At 36.8% G+C, this 15,434-nt stretch overlaps 1 protein-coding gene across 1 annotated transcript; it reads left to right on the plus strand.

Moving 5' to 3' along the window:
• Window positions 1-814: 814 nt before the first annotated feature.
• On the plus strand, window positions 815-9,905 carry LOC113526768 (aquaporin-4-like). Its single transcript, XM_026914101.3, has 5 exons — window positions 815-890; window positions 2,575-2,989; window positions 3,528-3,692; window positions 4,698-4,778; window positions 8,174-9,905. The coding sequence occupies exons 1-5, from the start codon at window positions 823-825 to the stop codon at window positions 8,435-8,437; spliced, it is 993 nt and encodes a 330-aa protein (XP_026769902.3). The 5' UTR covers window positions 815-822; the 3' UTR covers window positions 8,438-9,905.
• Window positions 9,906-15,434: the final 5,529 nt, after the last annotated feature.

Genomic DNA, 15,434 nt, shown 5'->3' on the forward strand with positions numbered 1-15,434 from the left:
ATGCCACAAATGTAAAAATGTAAATGTATGTGTGTGTGTGTGTGTGTGTGTGTGTGTGTGTGTGTGTGTGCATGCACCCATGCATGTATCTATTTATATTCAAGGAAGTTCAAGAGAATACAAAAATGCTTAAAATCATATTTTTTTAAAAACATTTTAAGATTAGCCCAAAATATAGCAACAAGTAAAAATTCTGTTTCATTTATTTATTTATTTATTTACATTTTTTTTATTAAGTAAAAAACAAATAAATAAACACATACACTTGACCTATTTCTGTCTTGCCATAAAGCATATGTATGTTTTTATTATTTGTTTGTATATTTATATAATGCATATTGAATAAATTCCATTCAATACAATACATTAAAAATTGTTTAAACATATTTAAATTTCAAAATTATACCACAATATACGACCAGATAAAAACACACTTCAAACCTTCTTCTTCTTCTTCTTCTTCTTCTTATTATTATTATTATTATTATTATTATTCAGGGTTATTATTCAGGGTAATACATATAATAAACAATAAACGTTTGACTACACAATAAAAATAAAAAATATCTCTGAAAAATAATCTGTTCTGAAAGTTTATATTTTGTTGGTTAGGTTTTTAGTTTTCTAAAACTTGATTAGAAAATAGATTTTGCTTCAAAGAAAAATCATAGTTTTCCAAGAATATTCAGTCTTTACTCAGGTGATTTGGTGGGCGTGGTTTATTTAAACTCCGCCCCCGGCTCGCGACCTTCGTTTCAGTCTCGTGGGGCTGAAACCCCCGTGGAACCGGGATAAATCACCGTGTGGAGCGCGCGCTGCACAATGTGTGAGTGTGACGCTTTCCCTCCGGCGCTCGTGCATCCTTCAGCACACACACCTGCTGCTCGCACGTGAGTATTATTATTATTATTATTATTATTATTATTGTTATTATTACTACTACTATTATTATTACTATTATTATCATTATTATTATTATTATTATTATTATTACTATTGTTATTATTATTACTCCACATAGCCACGATTTTATCACTCTGTTGAGTTGGTTACTTAGCAACAACACTTAACATGTTTATTATGATATAACCTACCTAAAAAGTTAAATAATAATAATAATAATAATAAAGATTAAAACTAAATGAATAGCACATGTTTCTAAAAATCACAGTGATATGACTATGGCAGTTAAAATGCCCAGGTTCTCCAAGGTTCTTACATGCTATAATTACAAATAATAACACTGGAAAATAATTAAAAATAATAATCATTTGGCCACTACACTGAAGCTGGTCCCAGAAGGAAGGAGCTGAAACTACAACGCTGACGTTTATGTTTTCTTTCAGAGATAACACTTCTATATTTATAGCAGGAGATGTGGGTTATCATGTACAAGGCCATAAAAGGACAATATTTTCTTAGGCTGAAGATATTCTATACCTTATCACAAATTTGTGATTGTGTCAGGAGGTTTGGTGTGGTTGTGTAAAGACTGAGAATTAAACTATGTTAAGGGTTTGGGCTGTATGCTTAGTAAAGAGACAATAATGAGGAATAGTTATTAATAGTTCATGTTTACATTACCGTCGTTTATCATTGTTTGCAGGGGTGGCACTGGTGATCTAGGCAGCGGCAAAATACTAATCTGCATCCACAGAAAACGACATACAGTAGTATTGCTGCCACTATCTGTGTATGGCCTGAGTGGAATCCCTATTGGAGATAAATGGCACAAACAAAGTCATAGCTAACATAACATTAGGCTACATCTTATCACGTACTCTAGGGTTACACATTCAGTATCATTAGCTGACTGTAGCAAATAACAAACTGAGGAAATCCAATGCTATGTCGCCAAATAATGAATATTGTTAACGTTAAAAAAAAATCTAAACATTGTTTGTTTGTTGTGGTCAGTAAGACCAGGGAATAGTTTGCATCTATGTTAGCTATGATGAAATGAACTTTCAAAATTTAAATTTTCCCAGAGATGTAGTGGGCGTTCCGTTATTATTTAATCTAGCCAATCATGGTGAGATTTACCTAGTCACTCAATTTCACATAGTATGACACTGGTAACTGTACTGACAACAACAACAACAACAATAACAACAACGACAGTAATAATAATAATAATAATAATAATAATAATAATAATAATAATATCTTGTTAGGGTAGCCATGATCTATGCTAGGGTGTCACTGGCTGCCCTTTAGCTAGGCCCATGTATTATCTGGAAACACAAGCTAGCTTAAAAGTTTTAGAGATCATGGGCACTATGTAAAATATATCAGTGCAATATTGAAAGTCTGCATTGTTTATATTGGTAAAAGGAAGTTAGGGACCAGGATAACCCAAGTAGGGACATAGCAATTAGAGCACACCTCATAATATTTCAATTTCAGTTCACTTTTAACAACCCATAATTAATGAGCTGAAAAAGTTTGATTAGAATCAAGCCTCAGGATGAGAAACCCAATCTCCCCTGGTTGCCACCAGATAATAGCAGTGTTGAATGGCTGAACATTGGCGTATGAACTGAACGGTGGCTTGATATTTTTTGTTTCCTTCAGGTGCCTACCATTGTGCAGATGTAAGAGCATCATGGCAGCGTTTAAAGGCATTTGGACAAAGGCATTCTGGCGTGCAGTCTCTGGTGAATTCTTAGCCACGCTAATCTTTGTACTTATTAGTCTTGGCTCAACCATCAACTGGGCACCAGACAAGGAGAATCCACCACCTGCTGACCTGGTGCTCATCTCGCTCTGTTTCGGGTTGAGCATCGCTACCATGGTGCAGTGTTTCGCTCATATCAGTGGAGGCCACATAAACCCGGCTGTCACTGCTGCTATGCTAGTCACGAGAAAGCTGAGTCTCGCCAAGGCCTTGTTTTACGTACTTGCACAGTGTTTGGGCGCCATCACTGGAGCAGGGATTCTCTTCCTGGTTACACCAAGTGCTGTTCAGGGCAGTTTAGGTGTTACAACGGTAAGATGTGCTTTATGCTCAGACTTTTTCAATGTGGCTTAGCATTGATTAGAGTGAACTTTTTTATACTGTCCAGTGTCTGAATGGCTTAAACGATTCTACAATCCAGATCTGGAAATGTAGGAAAGTTCTTACCCTGCGATGACACTAGCAAGCAACAGGAAACCATTCATCAAGCAACATTTGAATTGAGATTTTATGTAGTATCTAGTAAAGTGACAAATCCACATGATTGGCTCGAATGATTCCTCAGACCTCATGTATGGTCCAAAAGTAACTTCAGTTCCACACATTAGTTCCAACCTACAATTAGTTCCTATTAAAGTGGACACTACACACCTACAAGAGACAAACTACAAGCATGAGTGACTTGTTAGTTGCTAGTGTGAACATATGGTGATGTGCACATCATGATTTGGATTGAGAGACACTGGCTTAAGTTTCAAACTGAATGTATGGATATGGTCAGTCAGCTGATCTGAATTGGATTACGCACTATGTAACTGCAAACCTCTTCCTGTCCTCTCTCTTTGGTCAGGTGAACTCAGGTATCTCAGTGGGTCACGCCCTGGTTGTGGAGCTCCTGATCACGTTTGAGCTAGTCTTCACTGTTTTTGCCACCTGTGACAACAAACGTAATGATCTCAAAGGTTCAGCCAGCCTCGCCATCGGTATTGCTGTAGTCATCGGCCATCTTTTTGCGGTTAGTCAACATAACACTCCAGTGGCTTTTTTTGTGATCTAATTCATCTGATCCATCTAATCAAAAATGCAGCAGGTTCCTGATTAAAAATTCTAAGAAATTTTGAGATCAGACCTTCTGTAGATCGTGGATCTAAGCCTAAACTGAATACTTCATTACAACACATATTTATTATCTGGCTCTAGCAGATTTGTTATGTTGACTATGGGGACAGATCCAGAGGCAAAGGGTTGTCTGCTGTTATAAATTAAGTAGCTTTAGAACAAAATATTTGAACAGAAAGTTCATCTTTTTCAGTATTAAACTGCTCCAAAATCTCTAAAAACAATTGATCTCATTGGGAAACCTCTGACGTCTCTCGCTGTTACCTGAACAGTTGGTGCGACCATAGCAACTGACTCCCAAAAGTAAATTCTCTATGGAGTTTCTCAGAACGCTGCCTAGATACAGCACTATCAAACACATCGCTCTGTTTCTTCTTCACTTTCTTTTTTCTTGTCTTTTCCTTAGAAGTAAATGTTCAAACAAATTACAACGTATACATTGCCAGCCTAAAACCATTATTTTGGATATTTAGACTGTTTGTCAATTTAGACACTTAGGAGAAAGGCGTTAAGTAGCACTGTCAACCGGGAAATACAGTTAGCCAGCTCATTTGATTTTGTAAATGAGTTTATTTCATTCCACAACCTCATCGGGGAGTTTATAACAGCAAAGTTGCCACTCGGGTATGAAAACACTAAAAAGAAGTGTTATGAATATGTTTACAATGCAAGAAATACAATAAAATACGGTTAAAAAATCTGAATTTAGGCCCTTTTCACTCTGTACTGCACTGTATCAGCACTCCTATATAAGAGTATGAATTGGAAAGGAGACCTTGTTCATATAATTGACCATTAGAATACAAAAAATGAACACCAATGCCAGGGCCTTGCATGTCTGGGATGCTAATGACTTGTACCATGAAGCCATACCCATATCTCAAGCTGTGTACTGTTGCAGATCCCTTACACTGGAGCCAGCATGAACCCTGCTCGCTCTTTTGGACCTGCAGTCGTCACATTAAGCTGGGAAAGCCACTGGGTAAGAAAAAGAAAACAAGAACAGCACCCATCTTACTTGATCACTCCTTTGTACTCTGAGATACAGCACTGGTTATATTCTGAAATCATTCATTAATTACCACTTTAACATTGTTATTGCATGCTAAAATTGAACTCATGTACTAGCTCAGAATTTAGCCAGGAGCATAATTATGCCATAAGGGAATGCAGAGAAGGTACCACTAAGTGTAATCCAATAAGGTCACATATCCACATCCTCCTGCCAGGAGCAATTAATCTGATCTCTCACTGCTCCAGGGCATCTCTACCTTAATATCTTTCCATAAGGTTGATAAGGCAATCGAAATGTCACTACTGATACCAGGTTACCTAAGACAAATGAACTGTTGACAGATTCTTTCAAATCCTAGTGAAGCCAATAGAGAAGGGGTGACAAGTTCAATTCTTGGAGAATGACAGCATTACAGCTCGTTTTGTTTGATCCCAATCTTAGCCATCACTCTAGTCATGTTTGTATTCTGGACAGTTTCACCACAGAATTGGGGAAGGATAAGAGCAACATACTGATCAGTTGTCCATGCCATGGATGGAGTAAGCATTAAATCTTGTTTGGGAATTTATTGATCATGGGAAATCTTATACTTTTTACCCAAACTGGAGAGCTGATATGATACCAGTGGCAATCCACTGATGCCTCAAATTATGGCTAGTTATTTATTTTATTTTATTTTTTTCCATTACACCAGCACAGCTGGGTCAACTCATCAAGGGCTTTGTAAATATCAGATGACATAATTAGTACTGGGACATAGTTGCACACCCTCGCAGCTCTGGGAACATAGCAAGAGGCTATGACCCCAGTCCTAGAGCCTAATGTTTAGGTTTTTACATAAAAAAGAGTAAGAACTAGCCAAGCAGGATTTTCAAAGTTCCCACTAAACCACTGGGAAAGCGAACTGCAAACCAGGTATTCTACATTCATTTGCCCCTTATAGGTACATACGGTGAAAGGTATGTGAAAGGTACGGTGAAAGGAAGAAAACAACATAAAGTGTCTTAATAAGATATCAGGCCACCAGAAGCCACTAGAGCAGATTCAGTGCACCTTGTTATTTATTCTACATATATAGTCTCTGGAACTGTTCTGAAACGATGAACACCCTCCTTTCTTTTGTCGGGGTTTTGATGATGGTTGTGGAACATTGTTGTTACAAAGTCTCCCATAGGTGTTCATGTGGGTTGAGATCTGAAGTGGACCCAAACCATGAGAGAAAAATTAAGTTAATGCCCCACACAGCATAGAAGAGCTACTTTTTTTCCCACTTTAATTTGTTGCTTGTCTGTACATAGGGTAGATTTTGGACTCTAGCAGTTGTAAAGTAAACTACAAAAACAATGGAATGATTTGTTTGCTCTTTCACCCCATTTCCTGTCCATGCCCATGCACATGAAGCCCCACCTCCCAGAATCTGTGGTGACTAATCCATGTTAGTTCAGTAGGTAGCTATCTAACTTTTTGTCATCTCATTCCACATAGCCAGTTATGACAATACTGACATGCCAAATAACATACTGATTTGGTGATGCAAGAATGGTTTGAAATGCCTAAGACAAGACTGAGTTTATAGGTTATTTTAAGCACTCGGATCATTACCAAGCAGGCTTTTTCCACAAGTCATTGGATCCCCTTGATCCCAGTCCCAGGACAACCTTCCCCATTTTTCCCTCTGACAGTGGGGCTGTGGATTATCCATTGCTAGCATCCTTGGCTAACCAGCTTCCTAGCACTGCTTGTTTCATTCTACTTGGCCAATTACTACAAAATTAGTTATACATACCTTGACCAAACTGACCATCCTAATAACTTAGTGATTTGTTGCTGTGGCCAGACACAACCTTGGTGTAAGAAACAGAGATGATTACTATGTGTGCCACTATAATTAAGAATGGTGTCACATTACTCATATGTTCCCAGTGATTTGGCAGCATCCCTTGGGCCCAGCCTGCTACACAACACTGTGTCAAACACTGTACAGAATGTGCTGAGGCTTGCAAAATCCATTCGTAGCCCTGTGTGGCATTTTAAATGAGTAGAGTGTAGCAGGACACAAGTGCATAAACTCAGTAGTGCTTTCATTGGTGTGAATCCAAGAATCGTAATAAGAGTCCATAGCAAAGCAAAAAACATAGGTAGGCAGGCTTAATACAGGGTAATCCGTTAAAAAAGAACTGAGGAATGGGAGCTAGGATCAAATCCAGGAAAGACTATGAAAAACAGAACAAGCCTCAGACTAATTGCATGATAAGACTTCTCAATGGGACACTGATACAGCAGGGTATTAGACGCGCTAATCAGAATTAAACACAGAACAGGTGAAAACAATCAGGCAACAAACCAATGACAGGACGGGGTGGAGACAGGACTAGAACAAAACCAAAACAAACAAGAGTACATGGTATTTTTTGCCATTGGAATGACAGCAGGAAGGGAAAACTTTATATATAGAGGAAATATGAACATGCTGTCTTAGAAAAAAGAGCTGCTCAAGTGTTTTGGATAGTTAAGGGTTCTTTGCTTCCTAAAGGAGTTCTACTTGGAACTGTCTTTAAAACCCCACTGTTATAGGGTTCACATATAGGCTTTAGGTGTTCCCATAGAGGCTCAAAACAAAGAACGCTTTAGTGCTCTATATTTAACCATTTCTTTTCAAAGAGTATTGATTCTTACAGGTTGAGGGGTGGAGCCATGTGACAGTTGTACAGGGAATCACCTACCACAGCTTGTTAAAATATGGATAAACATTTAAATTCATTTTAGAAAAAATGTGTTCCTTAAGGATTCTTTTGAATACTTAAGAGTTCTTAGCTTGCTAAAGGGATTATGTGTAGAGTTTCACAAAGAACCTTAACAAGCTGAAGAAATCTATAGAGTTCTAGATTTAGGCTTTTTTGGAGGGTTAACCTTCGGACAAACATTTGCAAACGTGTTTAGAAAAAAAAGGGTCCTCTGTGGTTCTTTAGGATAGGTAAGGGTTTAGGATAGGTAAGTTTCCTAAAGTGGGCATTAGACAAAGAACCTTTTAAGGTTCCTCAGGATGGGTAAACCCTTTTTTCTTCAAAAGAATGTTGTACAAGTGATTTTACTGCATCCAGCATGCAACAGACATATAGTCGGACCCAATGGTTCATGCTTTGGTAAGGTTTTTTTGGATGGTTAATGGTTCTAGTTCAATATTAGTACACTAGTACACTCTTAGGTAAATTGTTTTGCATGGGTTCTTTGGAGGGATACTGTTTGTCTAAACAAGTTCTACTGTACTTGGGACAAACAGAAGAACCCATTAAGGTGCTAGATTTAACCTTGTGTACTTTACAAAGCTAGCTAATTTAATCCTTGTTCTACGTTTCCTGTAGGTGTATTGGGTCGGGCCCATTCTAGGTGGCATACTGGCAGCTGCAATCTACGAGTACCTGTACTGTCCAGACCCTGAACTGAAGAAATGCTGCAAAGAGATGTTCATGAAAGATTCTTCAGGAAAATACAAAGAGGTGGAGTGTTCCATCAGTCAGCATGCTGGAGAGCCAGATGATATTACAATCAGCCCTGGTTCTTCTACAGATATGGAGAAAAGGGAGAAGAAGGAGGATGTCGCGGGTGATGGGTTGTCCTCTGTATAACTGTCAATCATGCTGGTCAAGGAGACCAATGTGTAACATGTCTCCATCATCAGTATGCCAAGGGATTCTGCACTTTATCCAATGTTAATGTGGCTAACAATGAATGAAATCACGCTGGCTAATGATGACTAAAAGCATGCTGGAACCACTTTTCCTAAAGATACTGTATGTACGAAATTTTATCTTCATTATTAACACAGTTCGCATTTATGGCTTCCATTAAGACCTAAGCCTTGTCCCCAGAAGAACATATCCTTTCAGCACATCCAGCAAAGAGTACTCGAGCTGACGAGTGTCCTATCTGCGTTCAGTTCAACGCAACAACGCAACGTTCCACAACCATCTGCAAGTGTCTTCTAGGGGTGTAACACAATGCCACTATCTGTCTGTTTAATGGTTCAAATATTTGTATCTGTATTCGAATTTTAACCCAAAGTTGCCATTGCCTAAATTGAAAAGTTTCTTTTTTTTAATTAAATATGAACCCGACCACTCTGGATAAAACCTAGAAATGCCAGCACTGTCAGCATGTCCTGTGAATTCTAACAGTTCCTCAACCTCAGCTACATCACTCGAGTTCAACTGGTCTCAACTCAAGATGTGCACGAGACATTTTTTTTTTAAAATTCCACTCACACAGTTATTATATTTATATATCTGCCTGCGATATTTTCTAACACATTTTGTTAGTTCTTTTTCCCAAAATAAAAACAAATTAGTAATCTACTTTAAACCATCTCAATCCTGACCAGGCAGTTACTAAGGATGAACGAATGAATGCTGTGTGTTCATGTTAATGAATGTTATGTTTCTTTGTCCACCATCACAGCTGTGTTTGATTGATATTATTCCCCACACCCGTCGTCCAATGATCTTCATAAAATAAGAATTCCACAAATCCAGCTCTCACCCTGACCTAAATGGATTATTGTCATAAGTTGTATAGAAAGCTGATTCTGTGCTCATCAAGAAAATCAAACTGAAATGATAATGATGTACTGAGTCAGGGATTAAGGGTGGTCTAAGGCAGGTCAGTAGGACCCTCAGGTTGAAAAGCCTCAGTTTATTGCTGTTAGCATTGAATTTTAGATCTAATTTGTATTTTGCTAAGCAATCATCTCAAAATCAGTTTTTTTTTGTTTTGTTTTTGATTCTCAAACAACTGGTTGCGAAATTGAAATGGGGGTGTGGCCTGCATCTACATTACACCTTTAAATGCTTTGTTGTTGAGAAATTATTTTATGATCTGTTGTCATAGCCATGGTAGATTTCACTGTGTTTATGGACTGCAGGACCAAATACAGATAACATGTTAGTATAAAGTGTTATAACATGCTTCTGGGGAATATAATGTTGCACAGACTATTATACACTATAGTCACACACCTCTATAAGCTGTTGAACTGCATTTCTATGATAATCAGAGGTTTATTGTGATTATTGTATCATTTTGGCTTAAATTTGTCTCAAACTGAATTAAAATGGTTTATGTTTATATCAAGATAAGGTGTCTTTAAAAATTTCTTTAAAAAAATTGTAAAAAAGAAAATGCAGCAGCTCCTTTATGTTTTTTTTAGGATCTGGCAAAAGGATTGAACATTGTCTCCTCTGATCTTCACCTCCTCTGAGCCAATCATAAAGAGATGGAAGTTTAATGAAATTGGCATTTTCATGTGCAAAATACAGGAAGTATTGCATCAAAAAAATTCACTGGAATTAACCTGGTGGAAAAAAATGAACTATGCATGACTGATTTCGTGAAAGCGGGATAAGGGTGCCTTCACACTGATATAAAAAAAAATCAGTGCAAACTGCAACCATAACAACAGTCTAACTAGCCTAACTTGTCTAGATAAGTTTTATTTATTATCAGTAATAAAGGTTAAATAATGATGGTTTAAGACAGAAAATCAAGAGAATTCAAGCAGCTTGTAGAGCTGCTCACTTGACTGTTAGTGGATGTCACATCATGTACTGGTGTACGTCCCAAAAATAGGCATATTGTTATTTTCGGTTGCATTGCAACATTGGAATTATGGCAAAGAAATATGCTGTAAATCTCCTCATGGTCTGTCAATCTGGTTTGGATTTTGATTTGTCATAGAAGTGCAAGGCACATCAAATTACAAGGACACATACTGCTAGACAGTAAGTAATACATAAAAAATAAAAAAATTGGAAATAGACATGAACTAAGTTACTAACAAGAAAAGTGATAATAGTAATAATTTTAAAAAAGTGAAAAGTGATGTAATAAAGTGACTGTCTAAAATGTAATAAAATGTATGTCAATGAGAACACTTTATTTACTTGCAAAGGCTTTTTCTAGGGAACGCAGACCACTTTTCGACTTTTCAGCCCTGGTTTCACGGTTGTGAAACTTTCTCCAGTTGCTTCCCGGTGTATGCACTCCGTTCAACCTCTGCTATTGTGTCTCTCCACCAGGTGTTCTTTGGCCTACATCTTTCTCCATGTGGGTTCCAGCTGAGTGCTTGTATGGTATGGTGTTGCTGCTTGCTGGCTTCCTTGAAGTATGACCAATCCATCTCTACTTTCTGCTCTTGATCTCTCCAAAAGGTAGCTGGTTTGTTTTTCTCCACAGGTTTGATCTCTACATTGGAGAGCTTTCTTGGCCATGTTTAGTATCTTGTTGATGTAAACTTGCAGTCTGCTCAAGAGCCCTTTTGTTGTTTCCAGGTCTTAGCTGCATACGGTCTTGACATTGGAGTTTAAAAAAGATGTAATTTGTTTTTTAGGGATATCTTTTCCTCCTTCTAGATCCATCTTACGACTACATCTCTTTCACTGCACCACTCCTGTAGACTACACTCTCCAGGTAATGAATGATTCCACTTCCTCAATGATGTTATCCCTTAATGACATAACAAAGATGAGACAAATAAGTAAATAAATTCAGTGCAATAGGGCAATGGTTCTCAAAGGGGGTCCATGAAGCATTTTCAGGGGTTCTGTGACTATTTAGTTCTTGTAGTTTTTAGCCTGTTAGACTGAATTTGAACAAATTTAATCCAAACCACAATAACTCAAAAACAAATAGGTCTATGTCAAATTGGACCTAATGTGTTTGGTCAAGGGAAGGTTCAGGAATAAACAGAGCTATGGCTCCAATAAATAGACAAAATATTATTACTACGACTAATATTTCTATTACTAAATAATGTTCTTGAAATAAATCAGGGCTGAGGGGGTTCGAGGAATGTATTTTACAGTTAAAGGTGTCTCTGGCTACAAAAAAAGTTTGAGAGAAACCTGCACTAGAGGAATATGTGAATGTGTTATTGTATATTGTACTAAAAAAAGGTGTTTGACACAGGGTGGATGAGTTGTGCAGTCTGATAACGGTATGTATGGAGCTCCTGGCTTCACCGTTGCTGGATTATTCTGGAGCTGAAAGTGTTGCGCTGCGTGATTGGGCATTCATTGAGGGAACTGGAGACATTGTGTATGATGAGCAGCAGTTTAGCCAGCATCTTCTCCTGCACAACTGATTCCAGGAAGTCCATGTTGGTCCAAGTTTGTTCAATTGGCTGGCATCGCCTGCTTCAGTGCTACAGTGCACTCCTGTGGAGAAGATGGTGCTCACCACAACCAACTGGTAGCATTAGAAGACAAACATATGTAGTATTAAAAGGCTTTTTAAAAAGGCTAGGTATTTCAATTATAACTTAGCACTTAGAGAAAGATTTTCATGAAAAAAACATACACAAAGCTAGAATAAAACACCAGGTGGCAGTGTAGACCACATCCTGCTAGTACTGGGTCATTGTGCGTTTGTGCATGTGTGTTTGTGTGTGTGTGTCTGTGAGTTTAGTGTTGTCCAGCAGAGGACACTGCAGGGTTTGAAACTAAAATCCGCTACCACGATTATCCTTCATTCTTCTATTACATCAGTGTCACTGACCTCTTGATAAGGCTTTTTCTTTCACATCATCCCTTTTCTACGTATAAACAGCCCACAATCTATAGCAGCCCCCTACCCTCTCACCTCTCAGCCCCTGCAACCCGGTTCTTTCTCCATCTCAAGTCAATCATCTTTATTAGGTTTGTAAATGAGGACATCAATCTGTGAAGGTGTCAATATTCCTCATTGTGTATACAACACCGGAGGTGTGGGGGGAGACGGGGCAGAGGGAGGCTTTAACCTTACGGCACATTTATCAAACAAGGACGAAGCAAACTTCTCACTGTGCCACACATTTCAGCATGAGCCACTAATCATGCAATCCACCATTAACACGACTAGGAAAATAAATGAACAGCAGAACTAAGTTTAAGGAAGTATGTGGGAGGGCAGTGGTTAAGGCTCTAATAACCAGGAAGGGTGTGGGTTCAGATGAACTCTTGAACCAGGCTCTTAGCCAGAGCTGGTTAAAATACTCAATTAAGAGTGCAATTACTCATTTAAAATAAATCCTGAAGTATTCAGCTTCAAATTCAAGTTAAGATAAAGTAGAAAAGTGTAAACTTTTACATGTAAAGTACGAATATAAAAGGACAGGAAAAATTCCCGAAAGAAAATGATTCACAGAAAAACCAAAGAATTGCAAAGTTTATTTCTCATCTCTCAAATGTTAGCTAGTATGCTAGTAACACTGATCGTGCAATCTAGCTGAATGCTAATAGCTATGTAGCTATTATAATAATAGCTATATAGCTAATAGCTATAATAGCTAAATAGTTTGTTCAGAATTCAATGCTAAAACATCACTGTATGACTTTACAGATAAATGATTTTAGAGAAAATGTAGTGAGGCCAAAGTTTTTCCTTTAGAAATGTAGGAAGTAAGTGAAAAACTTAACTACGGATATTGAAAAACAAGACTTAAGTACAGTAACATAGTAATTGTGCTTCTGACCGCTGTCCTTAACCTTTAACATTACACTCTTAAAAAGGAGTTGAATCTAAAGCTCTTAACGGTTGTCTTTCAGAAAGGGTTGCAAGTAGATCTGTTATCAGAAGCTAAGAATCTTTATCTTTAGTTTGTATCCTTGGACAGAATCGTGCCAAATCCAAACCTGGAAATGTAATAAAGATGGCTGGGAATGCTGGAAATGTTGAAATGCACATTGAGGAACAGGGTTCTGCACTAGCGCTCATTCTCTGCAGATCAGCATTATTTTGTTGCAGAAACTTTTTTCAGTGTGATGTTTTGTTCGGTGTGTGTGTGTTTGAATCTGCACGGCATGTAGGATGTCTGACAAGCACACACTCAAAGAGAATTCAGAATGATCGCAGACCCGACTTCAAACATGTCACCGCTGTTCAAATGACAATCAGAGAAAGTAGCAGAGCAAAAGCATGCCACCAAGTGAGTCAGACAGAACACACTGTTGGGGAAAAGAAAGTAAAATGTTATTCAGTTTGAAACTTTTAAAGACTCTATGCAGAGACCTACAATGAAGGGTTTCGGAAAAGGTTCCAAGTAGAAACTAAACCTCTTTAGAAACTGAGAACCAAAGAAAAGAATAGAATTGAATAATCTTTGATTAGAATAGAACAGAAGAGGGTTGAATAGAGTACAATAGAGTAGAGTAGAGTTTAAAAGAATCATTTTTCATTAGAATATAATTGAATAGAGCAGAACGGAATAGTAGAATAGTTAAATAGGATAGAAAGGAATATAATATAATAAAGTAGAATAGAATGAAGTAGAATAGAATGCAATAGAATAGAATATACAAAATGTTTGAACAGAATACAATACAATACAATAAAAACAATTCTTCATTAGAATAGATTAGAATAGAATGATACTCCCTTAGGATAGAATAGAGTGTAATAGAATAATGCTTCTTTAAAATAAAATAGAATACAGTAAAATAATGTTTCATTAGAATAGAGTAGAAATCCAGTATAATAGAATAATACTTCATTACAATAAAACTGAATCGATTTTAAAGAATAATGCTTCACTAGAATAAATCAGTACAGAATAGAATAGAATAGAATAGAATAGTGCCTCATTGGAATAGAATAGAATAGAATAGAATAGAATAGAATAGAATAGAATAGTACTTCATTGGTATAGAATGGAATAGAGTAGAATAATGCATCATTAGAATAGAAAAGACTAGAAGCAAATAGAATAAAAGAGAATAGAGTAATGGTTCATTAGAATAGAATAGAATAGAATAGAATAGAACCTAAGTGGAAAAGAATAGAATAGTATCTCAGTGGTTTAGAATGGCATAGAGTAGAATAGAGTAGAATAATCCTTCATTAGAACAGAATGGAATAGAATCAAATAAAATAGAGTCATGCTTCATTAGAATAGAATAGAATAGAATAGTACTTTATTATAATAGAAAAGAATAGAATCAAATAGAATAAAATAGAATAGAGTAATGCTTCATTAGAATAGAATAGAATAGTACCTCGGTACTATTAGAACAGAATGGAATAGAATCAAATAAAATAGAGTCATGCTTCATTAGATTAGAATAGAATAGAACCTCAGTGGTACAGAATGGAATAGAGTAGGATAGAGTAGAATAATGCTTCATTAGAATAGAATAGAATAGAATAGAATAGAATAGAACCTCAGTGGTACAGAATGGAATAGAGTAGGATAGAGTAGAATAATGCTTCATTAGAATAGAGTAGAATAGAATAGAATAGAATAGAACCTCAGTGGTACAGAATGGAATAGAGTAGAATAGAGCAGAATAATGCTTCATTAGAATAGAATAGAATAGAATAGAATAGAATAGAATAGAACCTCAGTGGTACAGAATGGAATAGAGTAGTATAGAGTAGAATAATGCTTCATTAGAATAGAGTAGAATAGAATAGGATAGAATAGAACCTCAGTGGTACAGAATGGAATAGAGTAGAATAGAGCAGAATAATGCTTCATTAGAATAGAATAGAACAGAATAGAATAGAATAGAATAGAATAGAATAGAATAGAACCTCAGTGGTACAGAATGGAATAGAGTAGGATAGAGTAGAATAATGCTTCATTAGAATAGAATA

The sequence above is a fragment of the Pangasianodon hypophthalmus genome, chromosome 4, assembly GCF_027358585.1.
Source record: "Pangasianodon hypophthalmus isolate fPanHyp1 chromosome 4, fPanHyp1.pri, whole genome shotgun sequence".
NCBI classification, from domain to species: Eukaryota; Metazoa; Chordata; class Actinopteri; order Siluriformes; family Pangasiidae; genus Pangasianodon; species Pangasianodon hypophthalmus.

Excerpts from the sequence above, each read along its gene's own strand:
- LOC113526768 (XM_026914101.3), top strand. The coding sequence starts at position 823 with ATGTGTGAGTGTGACGCTTTCCCTCCGGCGCTCGTGCATCCTTCAGCA. Across the intron at positions 2,990-3,527 it reads GCAGTTTAGGTGTTACAACG|GTGAACTCAGGTATCTCAGT; the intron begins GTAAGATGTGCT and ends CTCTTTGGTCAG. Across the intron at positions 3,693-4,697 it reads TCATCGGCCATCTTTTTGCG|ATCCCTTACACTGGAGCCAG; the intron begins GTTAGTCAACAT and ends GTACTGTTGCAG.